The sequence below is a fragment of the Drosophila persimilis genome, unplaced genomic scaffold (genome assembly GCF_003286085.1).
Source record: "Drosophila persimilis strain 14011-0111.01,24,50 unplaced genomic scaffold, DperRS2 tig00000002-arrow-pilon, whole genome shotgun sequence".
Taxonomy (NCBI): domain Eukaryota; kingdom Metazoa; phylum Arthropoda; class Insecta; order Diptera; family Drosophilidae; genus Drosophila; species Drosophila persimilis.
In genome coordinates, this window is record NW_020825289.1 from 19,641,696 (window position 1) to 19,665,334 (window position 23,639).

Sequence of the window (23,639 nt, forward strand, 5' to 3'; positions counted from 1 at the left end):
CAGCGTCTCTGAGGCCAGGACAACAATTACGAGATCCATTTAACTTTGGCAGGAAGCAAAGAATGCGACACATGTCGCCAAAACGCAGAGGAGGACACAGTCGCAGTTGCATTCATGTCCTGGCCCTGTTGAAAAGTCAGCTAGCAGAAGAATTTCCCAAGAATACTCCATCGCTAAAAGCGCACAAATCTTTTGGCTCCGTGGCGGAGGACAGGATGTTTTCGCGCTCATTATGCGCCAGCTGCAGGACCCTGTACATGTGTGCAGTCCTTTGTTGAAAGCACCAGCGACTGAGCCTCGAATACCCTCACCGACAGGACCTGGCAGGCCCTTAGCAGTGGCTGTGGCCACCCCCAATAAGGGTATACCCTTTGCCACCTTGCAAAGGCCAGAAATGTATACTTTATGTTTTGTTTGTGAATAAATAAGAGTGATTCAGGGCCCTCTCTGGCTGTCTCTGCTCGTCTGACATTGAGAAAACAAGGAAGTGCAAGGAGGGGGTTCCTTAATGCACTCAAGAATGATTTCAGGCATGACAGAGAAAGGGCAAAGGCAAAGGTCTGCTGCTTAAAGCTGAGGCAGTATCGAAACGGGTTCAGGCCACTCTTTGGCGGGGATTTGACATGAATCTGTACACTCATATTCCGTATTTGCCTCAAATGTGACTGGATTAAAACCATGAAGGGAAATTCTTGCATAATTGTCAAGTTTTGCCCACACACACAGACAAACACAGACACATGCCGGGCCCGGAGAAGTGCCACAAAATCCACACAATACCAAACACCATGCGGCGGGGGGCTGGAGGAGGGGTTGCAATCATGAAACATCGGCATTTTCAGCAACGGCAAAACACTGAATAAGTGATTCAATGAAGTGAATCGATGATTGAATGCGAACGTGTGGCACAGGAGGGGCAGGCGATTTGAGTGCGATTATGGGTGTGTTGAGCCCCTCTATGGCATCACTGCTTAGCGCTCTTCGATGTATTCCCTTTGTTTGGCGTTGCCCCAGGGGATGCACTGGGCGTGTGAGCACCTGACTCCTCGGGGGGCATATAGTTACCCCAAGATGGGGCAACATTTGAAGAACTGTTTGTAACAGACTTGAAGGCCCTTTTGGGTATCCGCCAGTCGATCATTCGACTCTTTTGTCTGGTGTTTTTGCGTGTTTCGGCATTTGGGATTACTCTCTTTTTTGGGGTCTCGCCTGTGCCTAATTTTGGAAAGGATTGCGCATCGGTAATGCTCCTGCCACCAGTCACATCAGTTCGCGTCAGTTGGCAACAGCAACGGCAGCAGCAGCAGCTTGGCCAACATGCCAGACCGCTATCCGCAGCCCTCTGCAGCCCCCTGCAGCCCCCCTCTCGGCCCTCTCGACCGGCGAGCATGATGCTCCTTTTGCTGTCATGTAGCTGCATTCAGTCGTGCATGCATGAAAGTCAATTAAGCGTATTAAGTGTGTATGTGTGTGTATGTGTGTGTGTGTGTGTGTGTGTGTGTGTGCCCCTTCGGCTCCTTGTTCCTGGTGCCACGTTGTATCGGCGCTTATCGTGACATTTCTTGGCATCGCCATCAAACAGCCAACGTTGCCCCTCCACCACCCCCCACCCCCCCTCGACTCCCCCAATATCCCTTATCTCGCCTGCACCATCCCCTTACTTCAGATCCACTTGCAACCCTTTTGTGACAGGACTCTCCGCCCTGATTCCCGTCGCTTCGATTTCGGTTTCTGTGTGAATTGTTTGCGGCTGATTGCGGTTCTTAATTTGCTTAAAGATAATCCCAGGCGGGTGGGGGGTTATGAGATCTGTTGTTGGGATAACCGCCAAGAGGACTCACCAACAAAGATCCTTCCACTCCTGCGATCAAGTCTTTAGCCTCCTCCGCCTCCTTGAATGCGATGCACAAATATTTACAGATTCTCATTAGGTTGGATTGCTGCTCAAACAGCAACTCCATTAACATATCTCCCCCTGCCCCTTCCCCCTGCCCCTCCCCCTGCCTCTACCGGCTCTGGCCTCTCACATTTCAGTCTTGAACAGAAGCTGGCATTACGCATACGCCACGTTGTGCCGAGGGGTGACGGCGTCTGTTGCATTTCGTGAACTGCTGCCGAGGACACATGTGAGGCAGGTCCTGTCTCCCGGCAACCCGGCAACCCGGCTCTGCCTTTGGAGTGTTAATTGTCGTATGCAAATTTTTGCGCATGCACAAAATGTAACAAAACACGATTTTGAAAGATGCAAATTGGGTGTTGCCAGAGTTTGTGTTGCCCGGTGTGTTGCTCCCAGGGCGGGGGGAGGCGGGGCGGCGGTGTGGAGTGTCAAAATAAGCTTTAAATTACGACACCCCCACGACTGCCGCCACTGCAGACGTGCAGTGTAATTTGCAACTGACAAGAGTGAAAGTTATGCGAAGGGCAGCACAAAAAGTGTCAGAGCCACCCGGGGGCAAGAGCAGGGGCAGGGGCTGGGGCAGGACATACAGGCACTCCGGGATAGGGTTCGGTCTGGCCCTTCGGCCTGGTCTCCTGCCAGGGACAGCCCCATGCGTGATTGTGACATTTGATTAGGTTGCCTTTGTCGAAATGTTAATTTGTCCATTGAAGGTGAGTCCTGCCCGCCTGGATGGACGGCTGGAGTCCTGCCTCAGCGGCTACCAGCAGCCACCAGACAGCAGGACGTTTATCAAGCCAGCTGCCTCTAAATTGCGGCATATTGTTAGTGGCCGAAGGACGGGACATGCCTGTACTTGACTGCCACTTGGACAATTATCGATTCAGATTCAATGCAGCCACCCCACCACCCCACCACGTAACGGGCGGTGGAGGGGGGCTTGCATTCCGAGTAAAGATTGTACTCAAATTTGACAAAAGACTGAGAGACGCATAATTGCCATATAATAATGATAATCCGCACAAAGCAAACAGAAGACCCACCGAAGGACACACACAGAGCCAGAGCCAGGACTCAAGGAGCAAAAGCACTCGACTTCAAACTTGTCCACTAATTAAGAAGACAAACTCCGGCCGGGCTCTGTGTGCATTTTACAAGTGAACTATTTGCTCAAGAGCAGGCAGCCAGGCAGCCATCCTAATGGAGCATTTAATAATTTAATCTTCAATTACCTGATGGATTAGATTCGCCTGCTTTTTTGGAGAGCAACTTAGATGGCAGCTTAATTCCATTTAAGGGTCTTGAATCTCACTTTCTTTTGGGGCGGCTATTAAAAAACTATAAACAGCCGCGTTGCTCGTCAATTCCCAGTTTCCCTTGGCCTTTTCTCTGTCTTGGTCTCACTCTCTGGGGCTCCTTTGCATCTAGGCTCTAGGGGAAGGCCCTGGAATACCCTTAGTCCTTTGGATAGCCTCACAGAAGACACTCACACCGCCCAGCCCTATTCACTCGTGCGGTGGGGCACTCACATTCATATTCACACTCGCTGATGTGGTGGAGGAGAGAACTGCACTTTTCCAGCTCGATTGCGCGCCCAATGAATAATTTAGTTGAAAATTTCAGTGTACTTTTTTTTTGTTGCGCCCCACAGACTCATTGAGGCATGAAATTTATGCCTTTTCCCCTTGCCCGCGCCTCGTGCAACAGTTGAAAGTGGTCTGGCCTCGTCCTGCCCATCCTGCCCAGACATAAATCCTAAAAAAATACATTTCTTGTATGCTTTATTTCTACGATTGCGCCGAGTTTGTGGATGATACCTCGGTTGAAATATCATGGCCAGTGCTCAGGTAGGAAATGGCCAAGATCCAGGAGGGGATGGCAGTCACTGCAAGGACATGTCTCTTACCAAAAGGTGGGCAGAACCCCCAAGGAGGTGGGAAAAACTCACCGAACCACACGACAAAGAACCAGAGGGGCCAACAAAAGCGCAGGAAATCGTACCAAACGATCACCGAGCAGTGGATCAGCAGCAGCAGGATGGTCACACACGAGAAGAACAGCGGCCAGGCGATTATGTAGGCCCACATCAGAGACCTTTTGCGCTGCAAGAGACACACATGGGACTCGGGGAAACGGCTCGGATCGAGGACTAACCTGGAGGACGCCCAAAATGAGGGGAATATGGATGAGCATCCAAATGACGAAGAGAATGGCATTCAGCTTGCCTCCCGGCCTAGATCTACCTGTGAAATGGACACATTGCTAAGATCTGGTTGGGCTCTTTGCGGTATTTTGTAGATGACACCTGCCAGGACACACAGCACCAGCAGGACGAATGCCGTCAGCATGTTGAAAGCCGCCGACAAGTACAGAATGCAGGCTATCATTCGGGGGCAACACATTTCTCCGATATCATTTGATGGGAATCTCCAAGGTCCTGAGACACAATCAATATCGATTATGATTATGAGACCGATGTCGGATTAATTAGCCTTCGATATGACTGATGGTGGGATGGAGTGCCCCATTAGGATCCCACTCGTCTCGTAGAAAAGCGGGAAACTCATTTATCAAAACGGCCCCCCGGTGGGGGGGGGGGGGTCTTGGAATTGCAACAAGAGGCTAGCCGGGTAGCCACAAAAAATGCAACAAATTTTTGGTGAGTATCCAAGGCAGAAAAAAAGGAAGGCAGGAAGGATGAAGGAAAGTTCCGCAGGCGCAGGGCCAGGCGCCCATAAATCATAAAAATTCCTTGCCCGTCGTCATCTCTATAATCTTGGCCAAGGCGGCTCTTGGCTCTTGGCTCTTGGCAGGGGCAGTGGCAGAGTTATCCGGGACTACTATGATGCTGCAATTTGTAGCTGGCAAAGTGTGAAATTGCGTTGGCAACGCGAATTGTTTTTCCCTTTCAAACCCGTTTACAGGTTCTCAAAGCAGTAGGCATCCATGTTTTCGTCGAATGATTGCCACCTTTTGCAAATAAATCAATTAACCTGGCTGGCACTCATTTAAAAGCTGTAACCCAGACCCCGACCCCGATCCTTTGGCTAATTGATATAAACGACTGTCTCCTACGGTCCGTAATGTAAAATAAACAGAAACAGAAACACAACAATGCCGGACGGAGAGAGAAAAATCAAATAAAACACACACACCAAGGAAGAACGAAGGACTCGCACAGCTTTCACTGACTTTGCTGCTGTTCTTTATATTAAAATTTATGCCCGGTGGCGCTTGGATGAAAGTTGCACGTTTTTTTTTAAGAGTTAAGTCCTTCCTCCAGTAAGTGTTTGGCAAAAGGAATACAGGGAGCAGCTTCTAGAAGCCTAATGCAATTCCGCACATTTATTCGCACCTCGTTGCAGGGAAACAGACCCCCCCCCCCCCCCACCTAGCCGTGCAACGTAGCAACTATGAAAACCCCTGACATGCAACAGAATTTATAATCGCATAGGACTGCGACTCCACACAGCTGATGCCAGTCTGTCGGTGGCACGAAAGGCTGTATCGAAGGCCTCCATACCCTGGAGCACAGATTTAGCTGATAAATCTCCGATTTCGACTATATGTAGTGCGAAATGTTCAAACCATCCGCCTTCGCGCTGAAATTTTGCGTGCCCCAGTTGTAGGCGGTTGTAGGGGTGTCGCTAAGTGGGCGTGTCGTGGCGCTTGGCCCGGGCATCGTTTAATGGCTTTGGCTGCAAAAGTGCGTGTCTCGATTTCTACATAATTAAACTTCGCCAGCACTTGCCACACAACGGTGGGGCAGGGGCTGGGGCTGGGGCAGGTGCAGGACCACCAACACCACTTCCGGTGTGCACCGGTTCAAGCGCAGCTTTGGACACGGCCCCTGCTGCTGGACAACTTTGCCGCCAAAGTTTGTAGTCCACGTGCAGGCAGGGGGGGGTGGCAGATAGGCGGCCAGGCGACAAAAGTGTCGGTGGGATCTATGGAGAGTTACACCGCCCTGAGTTAGGATCGTAGGGAAACTTGCCACACATACTCATAATGGATTCTTGTGCTGCCACAAACTTTTGCCGGGTGCACAGTTCTTAGATGGCTGCCGCCTCGTTTGCACGAAAATTTGTTGGAATTATTTCGAGCAGTTCTAAATTTGGCAATAACGAGCCGCACTTGAAGGCCATACAAATTGCATTTGCCCAGGCTGGTAGGGGCAGGGCGTAGGGCTGACTGCGGCACACAAGTTGTTTCCGTTCGAGCCGCCTGCAGGCCGCAGGATGCAGGATGCAGGCACAAGTTCGGCAAACTTGAGGGATACTGCTACATAATTAAATAGCCAGAGCATGTGGCCCGAACACACAGAGCCAGATTACAGCACAGTTTAAGGCACAAAATGGGGGGCCAGCTTGAGTGCCAAAATATTTGCCCAAAGTTTGAGCTTTCTTTTTGGCTGGCTTTCCCCCTTGCCTTCTTTCATGGCGTGGCATTCATTTTTTTTGTTTTTTTGATTTAGCTGCAGAGCCATTAACACGGATTGATTGCCCCAAAGGACAAAAGATGGCAAGTGGCTTAAAGGAGAAGCGACAAAGCGTTGCTCCGGGGCAAGGACACCGCCAACAAAGCGGATGTGGCACGAACTGGGTGGCGAGATGGATGGTGTGCGTGCAAAGAAATTGAAAAGTTGCTGCTTGTCTACGTCTCTCTCACGCACTTGCCGCCTGCCGCCTGCCTCTTGCCCCATGGCTTTTGGCGATTGATTCGAGTTTGATTTCTCCTTGCCAGCGCGGCAGTCAATAAAGATTAATCCGCGTAATCGATGCAGAGCGGCAAGAACCCAAGAATAGATCGGGAATCGGTCAGTTCTGGGGGCGCCTCTCAGCAGGCTGTCAAATCGTGTTGCATGTCCTGAAGGTTATCGATTAAACAGGGTGGGGGGGGGGGGGGGTATTGCCCCCTCAAAAAAAGTAGGAGAACTGCAAACTTGATGGCCCCAAAAACGGTCCTACAGTGCCTGCCAAATGTGCGTGCCCTGTCAACATAATTCAGCGGCTGATTGAACATAGAACGCCCCCCGTCCCCGTCCCCGCCCCCTACTAATCCGGGGCTCCTCTTTTTGTCTCGGAAACTTTTGCTAGTTTTAAAATCAAATGCCTCATTTGTGGGGCTGCCGGGAGGGAGCCGGAGCCGGAGGCAGGCCGCAAAGATTAATTTGTTATGGCTGTGGGCCCCCCACCGCCCCTGGCCAGGGCTCCTGCCGAGGATATCCTGCCGAGTCCTGTGTCGGCTGTGGAATTTTTAGCGCAGCACTAAAGGTGCAAAGGAATTTAATTAAATGCTCTCCTCCGTTCTGGCATTGCGAAAGTTTTACAGCATTGCAGCTCCGGCTCCGGCTCCGGCTCGGAGGCCCGGCTCCGGTCCTGGCGGAGGACAATGCCGACTGTTTGTCAGGCAGGCATTTCGACGGCCTGGGCTGCCCCCACGAGTGCAGCTCAATAAACTAAACAAATTTGCATAGTTCCGGGCCACTAACAAGGCATGAAAAGGTCCTTGAAAAGCAGGGCCCTGCCTTTATTGCATATTACATTGAGAACATAATAATACACTTCTCAAGAAAATCCACGACCTGAAGGGTATGCTGCCGATTATCCCCTTAACAGTGGAGCAGCCCCAAACGCTTTGCCCTCGCAGAGCATCCATCATAATCGAATCGAATGGAATGGAATGGAATGGCAACCAAGTCCCCGAAACTCTTTCCATCACTGCCGCATCGATTGTTCCATCCACATCCAGGCAGAGTGGAAGGTTTTAAAGAGTTCATAATCCGAAATGTACACAAGCCGAGACGACGAACGAGAGCTGGGAGAGCCGACCAGGAGCTAGTAAAACAAACTGATCAATGGGCTATAATACGACGGACGGAGAGGACATGCCCACGACTGGTGGGGGGGAGGGGGGGGGAGACACCCATGCCCCCACACACACGGAGGACAGATGGCATGAAAAATTATTTACTGCAAGAAAAATCGCATGCAACATGCAGACGAGATGACAGCAGTGGGGCTTTCCACCCAGTGCTGCTCGCGTGAGTGCCAATCCACCAAGCAACAGCTGCTGATCGTGTCACGCGGCCACCACCCACCACACGGACAGAGCGGCAGGTCCTCAGGGCCAGCACGATGACCAGCCGCATGATGAAGTTGCCAACGATGATGATGATGATGGCTGGAAGGACCCAGAGAAGACCAAAGGCCCATTCCGTTGATGTTGATGATGATGATGAGGATGGTGCCCCTGCCGATGACGATGAGGATGTGGATGACTGTGCAGGCGACACAATAATGCCGCCATTAATCTTCTGGCACGACTGATTTGTTTGACTTACGGCTCACGGCGACAGGCAGCAGCAGGAGGAGGCGCAGGAGGAGAAGGAAGAGCAGACGGATGGGTGATGGCCGAGACAGCTTTTTGGCCAGCTTAAAGCAGCCATTGGCCAACGCACATTGCAAAATAATTTGTGTAAATCATTTGTCCCACTGTGAGTGCGTTATATAAGGCACACAAATCCCCCAGTTGGGGCCATCATCGGCGGTCCCCCAGGCCTGTTTTGACAGTTGTCGCCAGAGTCGTCGCAGCGTGAGGCATTCATAATTTTGGTCTTGTTAATGAAAGGTTTTTACAAAGTCTACGGCGCTGAAAGACCGAGAGTGACGACGGCTGTCCCATGCTGCGGGATCATTATATCACATGCCTGCCGCCCCTCCGCCCCCCGATTAACTATCACTCAGTGCCCACAATCATTCAGCTTCTTTTGGTCTACGAAATGGACTTGTTTCAACTATCCGATTGGCTCCCTCCAGCAAAAGCAAAAGCAAAATGCGAATTGCGAAAAGTGAAGCCAAAAGCCGCAATCCCCGGTCCCCAGTCCCCAGTCCTCAGTCCCCGGTTCTGTTACCAAAGACGACCGCAAATTACTCTCCACTTGAGTGCGAAAATTGCACTGGAAAAGTGCAGTCAAGTGGAAAGCATTTCTCCCTGACAGCTCTCCTTGGTTTCTGATGCCCAAGTCAAATGGAAATGCTAATGAGAACAAGTTAATCGTCTCGAAAACGGGTTTCAAGATGCGACTTTGAAGAACAGAGACTATCAGTGGGTCAAGCGATTACTCAAAAGAGTGATAATATTTCCTGGGTATTGTGCAAAGAGCTTTGATTAGAAAAACGCCCCCTTATTTATGGCCATAAAACAATGAAACCTGGATTGATGGTACTGACAATTTTCAGGGTAATTTTGTTAATATTTTTATTGTTTTCGTCCGTTTGAGCCGAGTCGCGGCTTAGCTGATTGTCTTTGACCAGGAAGCAAATGTTCAAACCAAAGCCAAAGACTAGGCCCGAGCCACGCCGCGCCTTTGGCATTTTATCAAGCCAAAAATCATACAAAATTTGACAGAAAATTACACGACTTAAGGCCGCCCACTTTGGCAGCCAGACGAGAGAGAGCAAAATCCAGAGAAGGAAATGCAAAAAGCAATCCCCGGCTCGAAATTAGTCAAAATTTGACTCGGGCTTAGACAAATGGCCGGCGCGAATTCCCCCCCATTGGAAAAGACTAGTCTCTGGCGATAATTATGAGTAATTTATTTAATGATGATTTGCATTGCGAACTGAAAAACTGAAAAACTAAAAAACTGAAAAGTGTTTTCCACTTGTTTTGGCCTGGTGGCCGCTCCTTGATAATTGCAGTTCATTTGCAGTTTTTTGGGTCGCTTGATATATGACCAAAAAATGCTATTTTTTTTTCCAACCTCCTGGCTATGTATATGTTTGTTTATGGCCTTCATCAATCAAGGGTAATGCCCGACCGCCGGCCAAGACGGCCAGATTGCCAAATGACTGTAAAACATAAAACTTTTAACGATCGGAAAGCCAAAAGACCAAAAGTGCTCAGACACGCGTAGACAAAGCGCCACAGACTGTGGCACAGGGCAGAGGAGGCAGGAGGAGGCAGGCGCAGGGGCCTGGGTAAGGGTTAATTGGCTGTTGCCAGTGCCCATAACTTGGTTAAATACCAAAACGGAGAGTTGCGCAATCAATATACAAATCAATCCAAGAAAAAAGAGGAACCCCCTAATCCGGGCACCGCCCCAAAACACAATTGCAATCCCAAAAAAAAATAGGAATATCGACAAATGTTGAAATAAAGAACTGCTGCAATCAGCCAAGTGCAACATCCAATGTGCTGCCTTTGTGGCAGAGAACAGATTTTCGGCCTTAACTTTTGGTTTCTGGCCATTTCGAGGGCGTTGCTTCTTTGTTTGCAACAAATTGAACATTTTCATTCGATTTTCATCTGGGACCAGGGGCGGGGGCAACGCACACACACACGCACCAGGCTGGTGGGGCAAGGATGGGGAGGCCTCGGCCTCGGCCTGGGCACATTCAATTGTAATGCCCAGGAGAGTGATTCAATTGAATTTGTTTGTTTTAGTGTACGCTTCATTTATTTGCCAAAGCGAATGAATAACAGCCGTTGCCATGCCTCGGACCCGTGCCACATATCTGTGGCACACGTAAGAGCATAGCCCCATAGCCCCCCATAGCCCCCCCCCCCCCCCCATAGCCCCCAACTCCAAGGATCTCTGTGTCATTTGAACTTTGTCGAACTTCCGGTCAAATGGCGAGGGCCTCCCACTACCCACGCCCCCCACCCCACCCCTTTCATGGCATATGCCGTGTGTTGTTCAGGTGTGCCCCTCCCCCACCCCCCCCCACCCTCCCCCCCTTGACTGTGCGCAGAAAGTTTCCTGCTTGCGCCACCTCCCTGGGGACCTCTTAAGATTTCATTGTGTAAATTTACTGCGGCATTCCTGGGCTCCTGAAACCTCAAGAAAGAACCCCTTGGTTACCCTCCTACTAAAGCCAAGCAAAAAGAGGACTTCAAGGGCCAGCATACCCGTACAATCAGCGATTACGGGGTATACGAAGAGCTTTGAATTCAAATCGCGAACTGCTTAAAAATTGAACAACAAATGAAATTCCCATAGGTGCCAGAAGTTTTCACTGTCTGCTGCAGGCATTTAAATGGTCCTTCTACCTTCGTCCTGCGTCCTTCCAACGCAACGAGGAAAATCTCTTCTTGGGAAAGTTTTCCGCGCTCTTTTCACCTGCTTTTGTGTCTGCAACTGCGAGCGGGCTACATTTAATGTCATGTTTTGTAAGTTTCTAGACGATGCCGCCCCCCGCCTTGCCCCGCCCCACCTGTCTACCCGTTGCCAGCTTTTGGGGCAGGCAGAGAGCCAGCTTCAAGCTGCTTTAAGACGAATTTCTGATTTAATTGTGGCTAAACACATTTCCATAGCCACTAATTAATTATAGAGGATACCCCCCCCCCCCTCCACATGGGGAAGAAGGAGGCAATCGGATTAAAGTCAGGGCTCGGGAGAGGCAGAGGCAGAGGCAGAGGAAAACCGCTTATAGACAATGGCAAAAAGGATTGCAATTGTCTTGTTATCTCCGCTAATAATGTTGATCTGATTAGCCGATCCCGGCCCGGGGGCCTCTACTTAACAAATCATAGACACACCCCCACCCCCCACCACACCCCCCCCCCCCACACACACACACACACAATGTGTATCAAAACTTGCCATTGCAAGTAATTAAATTCAAATTGAATTCAGAGAAAGAGAAAGAGAAAGAGAAAGAGAAAGGGGTAGGGGGAAACTTTTTTAATCCAACGCTCATTTGTTGTTGTTTTTTTTGTGCGTGGTGCCCCGAGGGGAGGGGCCCCTGGGGGCGGGGGGGCCATTAAAACTTTAAGCGAAAAACTTTCCTGCGTAAGAGATTTTAATTTTAATCAGACAAAAAATATGCTGCACGGAAACAGTCCATCAGTAAAACTATTTAATTGAATAATTTACAAAATAAAATGTACTTTTGATGACTGTACTACACCTGTAAAGCTATGCCCCCCCACTCGTCCATAGATGAATGGATATGTAGATGTGGATCTTTGCAAATTGCAGAGCGGCAAATGAAGCCATAGAAGTGAGTCGGGGGGGGCGGGGACAACTCTTGCCATCTCCAAACCAGATCCAGATCCAGCTCTACGTTGGCCAAATGAGTCACAATTAAAACCCAACCAACGCGAAAGTAGGGGGAGTGCTGGAGGCACGGGTGCGTGCATACCCGCGGCAGGCAATGGCTAAGGGGTATGGCGGCAGCGGCAGCGAAAGCGAAAGCGAAATTGTTATTGCCACATGCAACCGCAACAACAGCAGCAGCAGCAACAGCAACAGCAACAGCCACGATGTGGCTGCCTCGTCTCGCAATAATTGTGAGCAAATATTACATGAAAGCGCACAGCGAAAGAGAGGGGGAGACAGAGAGGGGGGGTGGGGAGGGGGTTTGGAGCTCCGGCAAACGGCATATTATCGTGGCAGGCGATGACGATAACCACAACGACAACGGCAACAGCAAAAACAACAGTGCAACATCATAATTATCGAGTGACTCCACAGACCCCCCAGCCCCCCACAGCCCCCCGCCCCCCGACCACAGCCGCACCCGCCCCCATCCCCGCAGCAGCAATTATGCCAAAAGCGCGTTTATTATGTGAAAAGAAACCAAAGATAAAATATTGAATTCAACTCGAGCTGCAGCGAAAATCACTTGAGGAAAAGCCGTCAAGGAAATCGCTCGATACGACAGCAAAAACAAGTAGAGTCGCAGCGGCTGATACCCTACAACAAAAGAAAGGTACAGACTTGAAATATATGCCTTGTCTGCAGGCTCCAAAGGTGGGGGACATCCTTGGTACTGCCTCTGCCTGGGCCTCAGTGGACTCTCTTCTAGGGTAGCGACCACAAACGGCAGGCAGCAAAAAGTCTGGCCATACATATAGCAAAGTTGTCGGGTGAATTTTACTGATTTAGAGCGCTCGTCGGCGGCACCGAGCCATGCAGCCATGGAGGCACGTCTGGTGGCGTGTTACGACATCGATGTGGAGCTGCATTCAGAAAATCATCAACATCCAACCGCATTAGAGGCAGTGGCAGCTATAGCAATACCAATTACAAAAGCCTGGCCATAATCTGTGCCGCAATTTTCATTGATAATTAAATAAGTAATACGAGAGAGAAATTTCCTTAATGGCTGAAAAAAATGGAACATAGCAGCCCTGTCTTAGAATTTCATTATTTTTTGGGCCGAATATTGATTTAATTACATTTTTCTTTCACTTTTTCCATGAGCCAGGCCCCAACAGATCCCCGCCTGATCCTCCATCGGTAGAGGAAGTGACTGGGGCGGTCTGTGGCGGTCTGTGGGGGTCTGTGGCGGTCTGTGGGGGTCTGTGGGGGTCTGTGGCGGTCTGTGGCGGTATGGGGCGGTCTGTGGCGGTCTGTGGGGGTCTGTGGGGGTCTGGGGCGGTCTGTGGCGCTCTGTGGCGGTCTGTGGCGGTCTGTGGCGGTCTGTGGCGGTCTGTGGAGGTCTGTGGGGGTCTGTGGGGGTCTGTGGCGCTCTGTGGCGGTCTGTGGCGGTATGGGGCGGTCTGTGGCGATCTGTGGCGGTCTGTGGCGGTCTGTGGCGGTCTGTGGCGATCTGTGGAGCTCTGTGGCGCTCTGTGTGTCGCTCTGTGGCGGTCTGGGGCGGTCTGTGGCGATCTGTGGCGCTCTGTGTGTCGCTCTGTCGCGCTCTGTGTGTCGCTCTGTGTCGCTCTGTGGCTGTCTGTGGACAGGATGGTGATGGCGAGTGCAAGCTTGGGGCGCGCTTGGTTGCATGTGCTCCGGTTTCCGTGTGACATAATGGGGCGTCGTCAATCGAGAGTTGATTGATCGATCCCCTCCACTCTCCACCCCCCCTCCACCCCAATAATCTCACTCTCTTTGCTTGTCTTTCAATAAATGGTTTATATGTATTGATGCAGATTGAAGTGGAAGAATACATGTTGTCATTCGAGGAGGCTTTAACATCATCGTGTTTGATTCACAATTAATTTCGATTGCCAGAATTATGACCACTAACAATTTGTGTTGGCCTTGAGGGTGGCGATGTGTGTGTCCTCCCTGCTTATCCATCCCCTTTGGAACGCGCAAGCATTACAACAATTATCATTCGTGTGTGAGTGTGTGCGTTTGCGTGTGCGTGTGTGCGTGTGTGGATTCTCAAAGTGCTCGTTTGTGTTCCTCTTTTTGTGTGCGTGAGTGTGGGGGGGGGGGGGGGGGGTAGAATAAGTAAAACATTAAGTGTGCGTGTGTGCGTGTGTGCCTATGTGTTTGTGTGTGTGTGTGTGTAGTTAGTGTTGCATTTCTGTGTCCTCATCCAATGGCCACCCATTTAGAAGCCAATGGGCGACATCTCTAGTAGTCGATCGGGTCCCAGACCCTCTTCACGCTCCTGCAGTTCCTCGTCCTGCAGTAGCAAGCCATCGATGGCAGTTCCGTCCTGGAACAGCTTTAGCACCTCATCGTTGGTCTGCGAGGCATCACCAGCGGCGTTGCCAGCGACGGCGGCATCCTCGTCGTCGGCAGCGGCAGCGGCGGCGGCGGCGGCGGCGGCGGCGGCGGCGGCGGCGGCGGCGGCGGCGGCGGCGGCAGACTTGCGACCACGCAAACTCTTGAATATGCCCATCTCACGTAGCTTGGCCCACATGGCAGTTGTGGTGTAGGCGGTGGCAGCGGCCACCGTCAGCCAGGGGCTGGCCATCATCAGAGCGGCTCCGGCCGTGGTCGTGCCCTTGGCCGATCCAGATCCGGCTCCATCACCTCCATCGCCTCCAGCGGGTGATTCGTCAGAAGACATGTCAAACTAAAGAAAGGAACCAACAAATAAATATTATAAATATTTTTTAATTTTTTTCTTTTTTTTTTTTTTACTTACAAGTTTTGTTGCTCTTGCTTAAACCTTAAATACTTCTACTGTTTTGTTGTTCACAGTTCGGCTGCTATCAGTGGAATGAAAATTCTGGGCTGGGTACCCGAGGGGACGTTGGGATTCGATTTAAAGGCCTGCTATATTCGCCCCAAAAACTGTGAAAGCAGTCAAGTACGATGGGGCAAATCGGTTTCGAGCGAACCCAGATGCCAGGCACCATTTCTGGCCCACTGTGCAGGGGAAAAAGGCCAACTGAGTTTCAGAAAATTATTGAAATTTAGTAAAGATGAAGGCAAGGGCAAGGCACACGCACTCACACACACACACACAAATGTGATCTATCTGTCTCGTGTGTGTGATTTATATTTCATAAGTTGATGAATTTTGTAACAAGCTGTCACATTTGCCATCTGCAAGAGTGCTCGTCTGTGGCAACCACAGCAGCATACCAAAGACCCCTGCCCCTGCCCCTGCCGCTGCCCCTGCCTCGTGCGACAAATGACACAAAGCAAACAAATGCAATTTGCATTTGCATTTGGATTTGCATTTCCAGCCATGTGTGTGTGAGTGCACATATCTTGGCTTGAACAAATGTGTACCCCTGACGGACAGTGTTAATTTACTGCGCACACATTTCAGCAGCTCTGGGAGTAGATATATTTCGATAGATCGCCGCTGTTCGGGTTAGCAGGGCTTTAACAGGGCAACAACAGGGCGCTGTTAGCAGCCCAAGCTAACAGCCTGTTATCGCTGCTCGGTTAACAGCTCTGCTCTTGCTCTCTGGGTTCTGCTCGCTCTTACGATCCACACGCCGCTCACCGTTGCGTGGCTCGTAAGCTAGTTTGAGTTGCATTCCACCCTCAGCTACAAGCTGCCGTTAGACACCAATAACATACGAAAATATAACCCTAAAGTGTCTTTTTCCCCTTCGGAGCCTCATAGCACCGTTTCGATCTGCCTCCTACTGCCGAAAGCCTCCTAAAGGGCAACAACAGGGCGCTGTAAGCAGCCCAAGCTAACAGCCTGTTATCGCTGCTCTGCTCTGCTCTCGCTCTCGTTCTCTGGGTTCTGCTCGCTCTTACGATCCACACGCCGCTCACCGTTGCGTGGCTCGTAGGCTAGTTTGAGTTGCATTCCACCCTCAGCTACAAGCCGCCGTTAGACACCAATAACATACGAAAATATAACCCTAAAGTGTCTTTTTCCCCTTCGGAGCCTCATAGCACCGTTTCGATCTGCCTTCTACTGCCTAAAGTCTCCTAAAGGGCAACAACAGGGCGCTGTTAGCAGCCCAAGCTAACAGCCTGTTATCGCTGTTCGGTTAACAGCTCTGCTCTCGCTCTCTGGGTTCTGCTCGCTCTTACGATCCACACACCGCTCACCGTTGCGTGGCTCGTAAGCTAGTTTGAGTTGCGATCCACCCTCAGCTACAAGCCGCCGTTAGACACCAATAACATACGAAAATATAACCCTAAAGTGTCTTTTTCCTCCTTCGAAGCCTCATAGCACCGTTTCGATCTGCCTCCTACTGCCTAAAGCCTCCTAAAGCCCCTGTCCCATAAGCTCCAGCATGTTTCCCCATCGGTTGGTTCCGCCTGTCAGAGTTTGCGGCTCCACTGCGCCTTGTGATTTCGATGTCACAGACATTTCATTTGCAACGTGCAACATCCCAGCAGAGTCCCTCTTGCAACCTGCCAGAGCTGGATATTTTGATCGATGTGCCCCATCACAGGTTTGAAAAAAGGCTTTCAATTATGGTTTTGCCTGTCAGTGACGTCAGAGGCTAGCCGAACATTTGACAGAATTTTTTGCAAATTCCGATAGTTTTTTCGGGGGTTTATTTTTTGAGGAGGAGAGATGCGATGGGGGGGATTCCTTGACTATGGTTAGGTACTTCCTTTATTTTTAGAATTTAATATTTTGAGGCAAACAATGAGGGATACTCGGGGATGACTGCTTGCGGAAGTCGCCGCGGATGTCGAGAGTTTAAATGGGGGGGGGGGGGTACGCCCCTCACCCCCTTGGCCAAAAGTAGGCTACACCAGTCAACACGCGCTTTGTTTTATTTCTGCCTCCATTTTGCCTGCACTTTTTTGGAAGCATTTTATTGTTGCATAAAGTTTCCGATTGCACAATGAAAGTAGGCCCCCCCCAGGCCCAGTAAAAGTTTGTGGCCACGCCCCGAAAGTTTTCAGTTTCCAGTTGCAAAATGAATTAAAACCTGGCAACCGAAAGGGAAGCCCCCAACCCCAACCCCCTGGCACGGTTTGTCCACCTCCCAACTTATAGACAGTACGATTTATGCCAGTGCCCATGTTTTTGGTGATTTTTGTAGCCATCTAATGCCACTATATCATCAAATATTTATTTTATTTGCTTGCCAGCACGCACCTAACCATCGGAATGGATTGTAGACTCTGTGGTAGACTGTTGCCTTGAAGGCCCCATAAATCTTTTTATGATTCTCGCTGCTACACCAGAAATGACTTGATTCGTCCTTTGGCCTGTGACGGCGACTCCAATGATTGTGACGCATACAAATTTCAATGTGTTTGCCACTAATACACCCTTCATACCCATTGATTTTCGCCTGAAAATGTCGCTGGGTTTGCATTTTTTGCGATTGGTGGCTTCTATCCCAGGGTATCCTCTGGTTCGAGCCTTGCTTTGGGCTTGGCTTTCCCAGAAATTTTCGACAAACATTTCGCGGCGGCACGCAACGCCATTTTGGCGACGAATGCCATGAAAATGGAAAATGGCCCAAGCACGCGACGCGACGTCCCCGACTGGCAAAAAAAAAATACACACAAAAAACAAAAGCCATGATTGTAGGGCAAAGCCTGTGCCCCACCGTGGCGCCAACTGGGGGCGGTGGGTGGAGCGCCACAGTTGGTTTGGGTACGGCATAAGCCAGGCGCCAGCAAAGTTGTAAAATCGGCAAATGGCATATAAAAATCGTTGGGTTTTTGTTGTCCTCGAAGCATCCAGAGAGTCGCCAGCCAGACTCGGAGTCGGTTTTGCCTCGCCACTGAAAGTGCAGTGAAACTGGCGGCAGGGCCCAGCATTTTGGTTGATTACTTGAGAACATCAACCAAATCACAGCTCGAAGCAGTGCTTAATGAGCGCACAACAACAGGAAGTTCCTTGGGAGAAAAAACCCCATATAAAGCGGATAAATTTGATTGTTATATCCGGGGCATGGGAATATAGTAGTGCCAGCGATTACTATCGGAGGGTTATCGAGGGTTACGATGAGTAGCGGCCATGGCTATTGGTCCTGGGTCCTCAGAAAGATCTTTGCCTCTTTGCCTGGCTCTCTATAAATACCTCTTTCCCCTTATCGTCCGTCCGTCGTCCTTTGTCCCTCGTTTATCAGGGCTTTAACGAGGTCCTTTTAAAGTATTACCTTAATGGGGTGCCATAAAAGAGTCCTGTAATTAAGGTCAACGTGTGACAAAATGTTTTCATTTCCGCCTCTCTCTAATTTGTTGGTATTTTCCCGTATTTTTTCGGCTAAAAAGTTGTATGACATCAGGCAGAAATCATTGCACACCTGGAGAGGGGCGAGGGGCGAGGGGGGGTGCCCACACAATGCCAATTAACGCGTCATTGATGTCCGTGTCCGGCCAGGTCCTTGCATGAGGCAGAGCATTAGTGTCACCGGCATTCGGCCATCAGTCAACACCAAAGGACGCGCAGCCCTTATTTTAATTGAAATTAGCTGGTTAGCGAGACTTGGGTGCCGGAGACACACGGCTTAAAGGGACGATGTGCGATGACGAATGTCCGCCACCATCCGCAGTCAGAGAGGAAACTCGAGCACATCGAGAGCCCGCCCGAGGGCCCCCAACGACACAAGGTATTGAAAAATGAAAAAGGAAGGAATGCGGGCACACGCTTGGCTGTGAGCTGTGGCAAGCCATCATCTACCCAAAGCCTCAACTTAATCCCAGAGCTTTGGCATTGCTTTGGATCACAGGCACTACACATGCAACAACAGCCAGAGCCAGAGCTCCAGCTCCAGCTTGAGCTCCAGCAGATGCAGAGGTGAATGCAGAGGTGGATGTGGATGTGGATGATGATGATGATGGCGGTGAAGAACGTTGACAATGACGCCATTGAAAGCACTTTTCAAGGCATTATGTGGCTGAAGAAGGACCTGAATCTATGGCTGAGATTGAGGCAGGGTCCTGGGACTGGGTTGCCGCTGAAGGCGGACAAGAGTTTTCGGTTTTGGCAATCAAAAAGTCATCAAATATGAATTTTACGCTATAATTTTTCACCTGCACGAGGGGGGATGATGTTTCTCAGCCATTTTTATGGCTTTTTCCTTGGCCTGTGCTCGGGTTTCCGCCCTTTTGGCACGTCTTTCAACTCAATTGCACTTTTGTGCAGCCCCCCTCCCCCCGTCCGCCCCCCTCTACCCCCCGTGGCGACCGTTTGTGTGCCTCATGTGGCAGACACATTTGAATTGATGGAAGCGTGTGTCTCCCGTGTCGCAAAATATTCAATTCAATGTGCCAAGAAGCTCGGCAAATACTGATTGAATGCGATTCAGACGCCACAGAAAATAGTGAAAAAAATATCTCATGGATTGCACAGATACACATGGATTCTTAAGTGCTTTAGGTTCGCAGGAAGGTTGAAGGCTTTCTTGCTTTAATTTCTGTTGGCCACTCGATGGATGGCTGCTGCGCTGTTTTGGCCAGAAATTAAATTAAAGTTTATGCAAGCGTAACGGCAGTCGGCAAAAATCATTTGCCACAAAATCCACTAAAACCCAATTTTGTGCCAACAAAATAAAATGAAACACGCACAAGAGGCAGCCATGAGGCATGAGGCATGAAGTGGCAACAAAGCCATGGCCAGAGTCCCAAAGAATTCTGTGCTGGCATGTGTAGAGCGATGCACCAAGCCAAGACGCAAGAACAACGTGAATCTGCCTCAAGACGATGGATGGATGGATGGCTGGGTGGCACAGCGTGTGGCATGGGGATTCTTGTGGCTGCAACGTAGATAAGTAAAAGTTTCGCTCAGTTCCCGAGTTCCTGGCTTGAAGTTGTTGCAGCGAGGGGGGGGGGGGGGGGGGGGGGGGACCGAGAGAAATCATGTCATTTGGCAGGCAGCACCGCAACATTTTGCCGCTTTCAATGTTAGCCAAACTGTCAGACGATGTTGTCAGCCGCTCCTCCCACGTCTGTCATCCCGTCATCCCGTCATCCCCACACGCTCTCTGACAGCAGGCGACAGCAGACAGTAGCTACTGCAGACAGGAGGCGAGGCAGGAGTGCATTCAAATTCGCTCGATTTGATCGGGGAAACGATCTGTCACGCTGATCCCTCGCTGGAACAATGGATAAGTCACCCTTTAATCAAGATTCGATGCACAGCCCTGCAGCGGCAGGGCCTGGCCAGTGACGAGCGGACCGATGGCATCTCTGGAGCTGTTCGGCATGTCCGGTGGGATCCTGTGGCCCGAACAGGTGCTGCCCGAGCAGGTGATAGACTCGTCCCTGTGGCGGGCCCGGAGGCCCGTCAAGTGTCCCTTGGGGTACAGCTGGACGAGCCGGGAGAAGTTCAAGTGCTCGCGCAGGAAGTACCAAGCGGTCCAGGAGCCGGAAGTCCTAAGAAAAGTTTTTGGATGGTTTTTACGCACCACGACGAAGAAACCAATCACCCCCTGGATGCCGTGGGACGATTCGGTGGAAAAATCTAAAACATCAAAGTGGACAAAGCCAAAGTGGACGACCCCAAGCCTGCCCGAGGGGATTGAAGGCAAAAATCCGGAGGTCAGACAAGCTCAAAACTACGAAGTAGCCGAGCTACAACCACCGGAAATGCCCAGCGGAGGTGAAGGCGTCGACGAACATCCGGCAATGCCTGGCGGAGGGCTAGAAGACCTTAGAAAAAGAGATGCACCCGTAAAGAGCGGTACAGGCAGCCGTAGACTGGTCAAAGCTCCGACTTTGAAGGAGAGCCAACCAGAGAGCGACGACGAAAGCGACGAGAAGAGTAGAGGCGCAAGGCCAAAGAGAAGGCAACGAGGCAAGAAGGTTGGCTAGGTATTGATCGGCCCTGGGACAGGGGATCAGCCTCCAAGGCCTGCTGCTGGTAGAAGACCCTGGTAGGGGATTAAAACTGTAGCCAATGGATTACTAAATGGTTTAATGGCAAAAAAGTGGCTCAAATTGGAATAATACGTGTATTTCCAAGGGTTTTTTCAGGGTTTATCGAATGGCAATCGATTACACAATCGTTGCATCGCACTTTCACTACATACTCCCCCCCTTGGACGAAGCATCGGATGACGGATGCCCCCTCATCCCCCCCCCCCCCCCCCCCCCCCTCGGTAATGCGAGATGCCTGTGTGCGCATTTTTTCAAATAATTAAATGCTTAAAAGAGCAGACCAGAGAGAAAGAGAGAGAGAAAGTAGCCAACTACAAAGATACACTGAGATGACCAAAGGGCAACCTCTAGCAATGGAGGCGGAAGATATAGATCCCAGGGTGCCTAAACTTCGGTTTCGAGGAAATTGTAAATGGAGCTGACGAGACGGGAGACGACTGATGAAAGTCACTCAATTCGGTGGCAACTTGAAGCCAACAAAAAAAAGGTAAAAGATAAAAAGGCAGCCCGGCACAGATAAACCATTATCAAAAGTTGCACCCCCGTCTGATTATCTTTCCAAGTCAGGAGTTGCTGCAAGGCGACACTTTGAGTGCACTCAGTTTCCGTGCGACAGACTGTGGCACACAACAAACAAACGGCGAACGGCAAACGGCACAAGACACAGAGAAAGATACAACACAAGCAAACAAAAAGGAAGGTGAAACGAGATGAAGGACTCTGCCAGTCCTTCAGGTGTCAGACTCCGCCTCGGCTTTTGATCTCTGTCTCTGTCGTTACGAAACTTGCCACCGACTTGGCCCACCCACCGTGCCTGAAATGGGCAAAGTTTTTACAGCGTACTGTATCTGTATCTGTATCTGTGCCTACATTAGCTGCTTAATTGGTCACACTTTAATCGAGACCAGATCGGAGACCAGAACGGACCTGCAGCTGCAATGTCTGCCAGGTGGCCGAAGCGACATGAGCGGGACATTGGGCTTACCGTTGGTATCTCTTGTGGGTTGCCTTGTGGGCATCTTCGGGCCCGAGATGGTGGGGCCGGCGCGGCACGAATGCCCCTGGGGCTTCCACTGGCTCAATCCGTACCAGAAGGACCAGTGCGTGCGGATGGCGTACAAGCCGCGACAGCACCCGGACACAATCCGCAAGGAGTTTGGTTGGTTTCTGCCCGAAAAAACGAGCGCGCCCAAGCCCCCGACTACGCCCCGGTATCCAGGCGGCCAAATGCCGTGGGAAGACGACGTGATACCGGTGGGACCGACACCTTTTCCACTTGCACCAACCTTTAAGCCTGATTCCGAACCCGATATCGGGATCGATACCCCTGATGAGGAGGAAACCTCAGAACCGGATGTGAATGCGACAAAAACAACAGATGGACCAGGCACGACCGCACCACCACCAGGTGGGACCACACTGCCAGCAGAGGGAGGAGGCAAGCCTCCAGAGGGAGGAGGCAAGCCGCCAGAGGGAGGAGACAAGCCCCCAGAGGGAGGAGACAAGCCCCCAGAGGGAGGAGACAAGCCCCCAGAGGGAGGAGACAAGCCCCCAGAGGGAGGAGATACACCTCCAGAGGGCGAAGACGCACCAGCAGAGGGTGGAGACGCACCAGCAGAGGGTGGAGACGCACCAGCAGAGGGTGGAGACGCACCAGCAGAGGGGGAGGCACCTGCAGAAGGTGGAGACGCACCTGCGGAGGGGGAGGCACCTGCAGAAGGTGGAGACGCACCTGCGGAAGGCGGAGACGCCCCTGCAGAAGGCGGAGACGCACCAGCAGAAGGCGCCGGAGAAGGAAGAACCGCCCCCAAAAAATCGCAGTCCCACCCAAAGTCCGATCAGCGTCAAGCGAACCCAGTGCCGGCCGTGGAATGGCACCCCTGGAGCTGGTCGAAACCAAAGATCGGCAAAAAGGCCCCATCGAAAGTTGCGCCCAAGGGAAAAATCGTAAAACCTAAGAAACCGAGGACCCCCCCAAAGGCTCCTGGCTCAAAGAAACCCAAGACCATCCCCAAGGCCACCACCAAGGTCGTGTCGTCGAGCACAAAGAAACCCAGGAAAGCGCCCAAGGCTCCAAGCAAGGCCCAGCCGAAACGCGAGAGCCTAAAGATCGCCGAAGAATTTCCGCTTTGGAGCTGGAATTCGTAGGCGAAGGTCGTGCTGGATCGGAATTAGATTAGAGCATGGCTAATGCCTTCTTGATAGCCGAAACTGTAGATAAGAGCCCCATTGAAACTGTACCAAAATGGCTTTCATTTCCTCCGAAATCCGTGAAAATTAGTTTCATTCGAATGGAGTCGTTGTCGAACGTGTCCTACTCGATGGTGGGGTCCACCACGCCCATGTCGCACTGGCCTGTGGAGTCCACCACGGCCATGTCGCACTGGCCTGTGGAGTCCACCACGGCCATGATCCACTCGCCTGTGGAATCCGATTGGGACGGCTCCTACTCGTTTGTAGACACATCCGAGTGGATACCCTGCGAAGAGGGATTCGCCTGGAGTGTGGAAATGGGCGAGTGCCAGCCGGTGGTGGAGCCACGCAGCTATAGGACCTGCCCCTGGGGCTACAAGATGAATGCCCGGTACAAGCAGTGCATGCGCGTCAAGTACCACGGCAAGCAGCAGTGGGGCACCATACGCAAGTGGTGGCACAGTCTCTTAAATCCACCGGTGCCGAGGAAGCCGCCACGGAAGATACCGCCCAGCAAGGCCACCACCGCGTACACCGGCGAATGGTGGGGCTACAATAGGGGCTACGGCAAGGATGTGCCACGCCCCT

The 23,639-nt window shown here is 51.2% G+C and overlaps 2 protein-coding genes across 2 annotated transcripts; one reads left to right on the forward strand and one right to left on the reverse strand.

The window, feature by feature from the left end:
- Positions 1 to 3,682: 3,682 nt before the first annotated feature.
- LOC6592918 lies at positions 3,683 to 14,658 on the reverse strand. Its single transcript, XM_026985642.1, has 4 exons — positions 14,493 to 14,658; positions 4,052 to 4,140; positions 3,846 to 3,999; positions 3,683 to 3,782 (listed from the first exon to the last, which is right to left on the reverse strand). Exons 1-4 carry the CDS (start codon positions 14,656 to 14,658, stop codon positions 3,685 to 3,687), a joined length of 507 nt encoding a protein of 168 aa, XP_026841443.1. The 3' UTR covers positions 3,683 to 3,684.
- Positions 14,659 to 21,890: 7,232 nt separating this feature from the next.
- On the forward strand, positions 21,891 to 23,006 carry LOC6592914 (skin secretory protein xP2). The gene has a single exon (XM_026985644.1). It carries the CDS (start codon positions 21,891 to 21,893, stop codon positions 23,004 to 23,006), a length of 1,116 nt encoding a protein of 371 aa, XP_026841445.1.
- Positions 23,007 to 23,639: the final 633 nt, after the last annotated feature.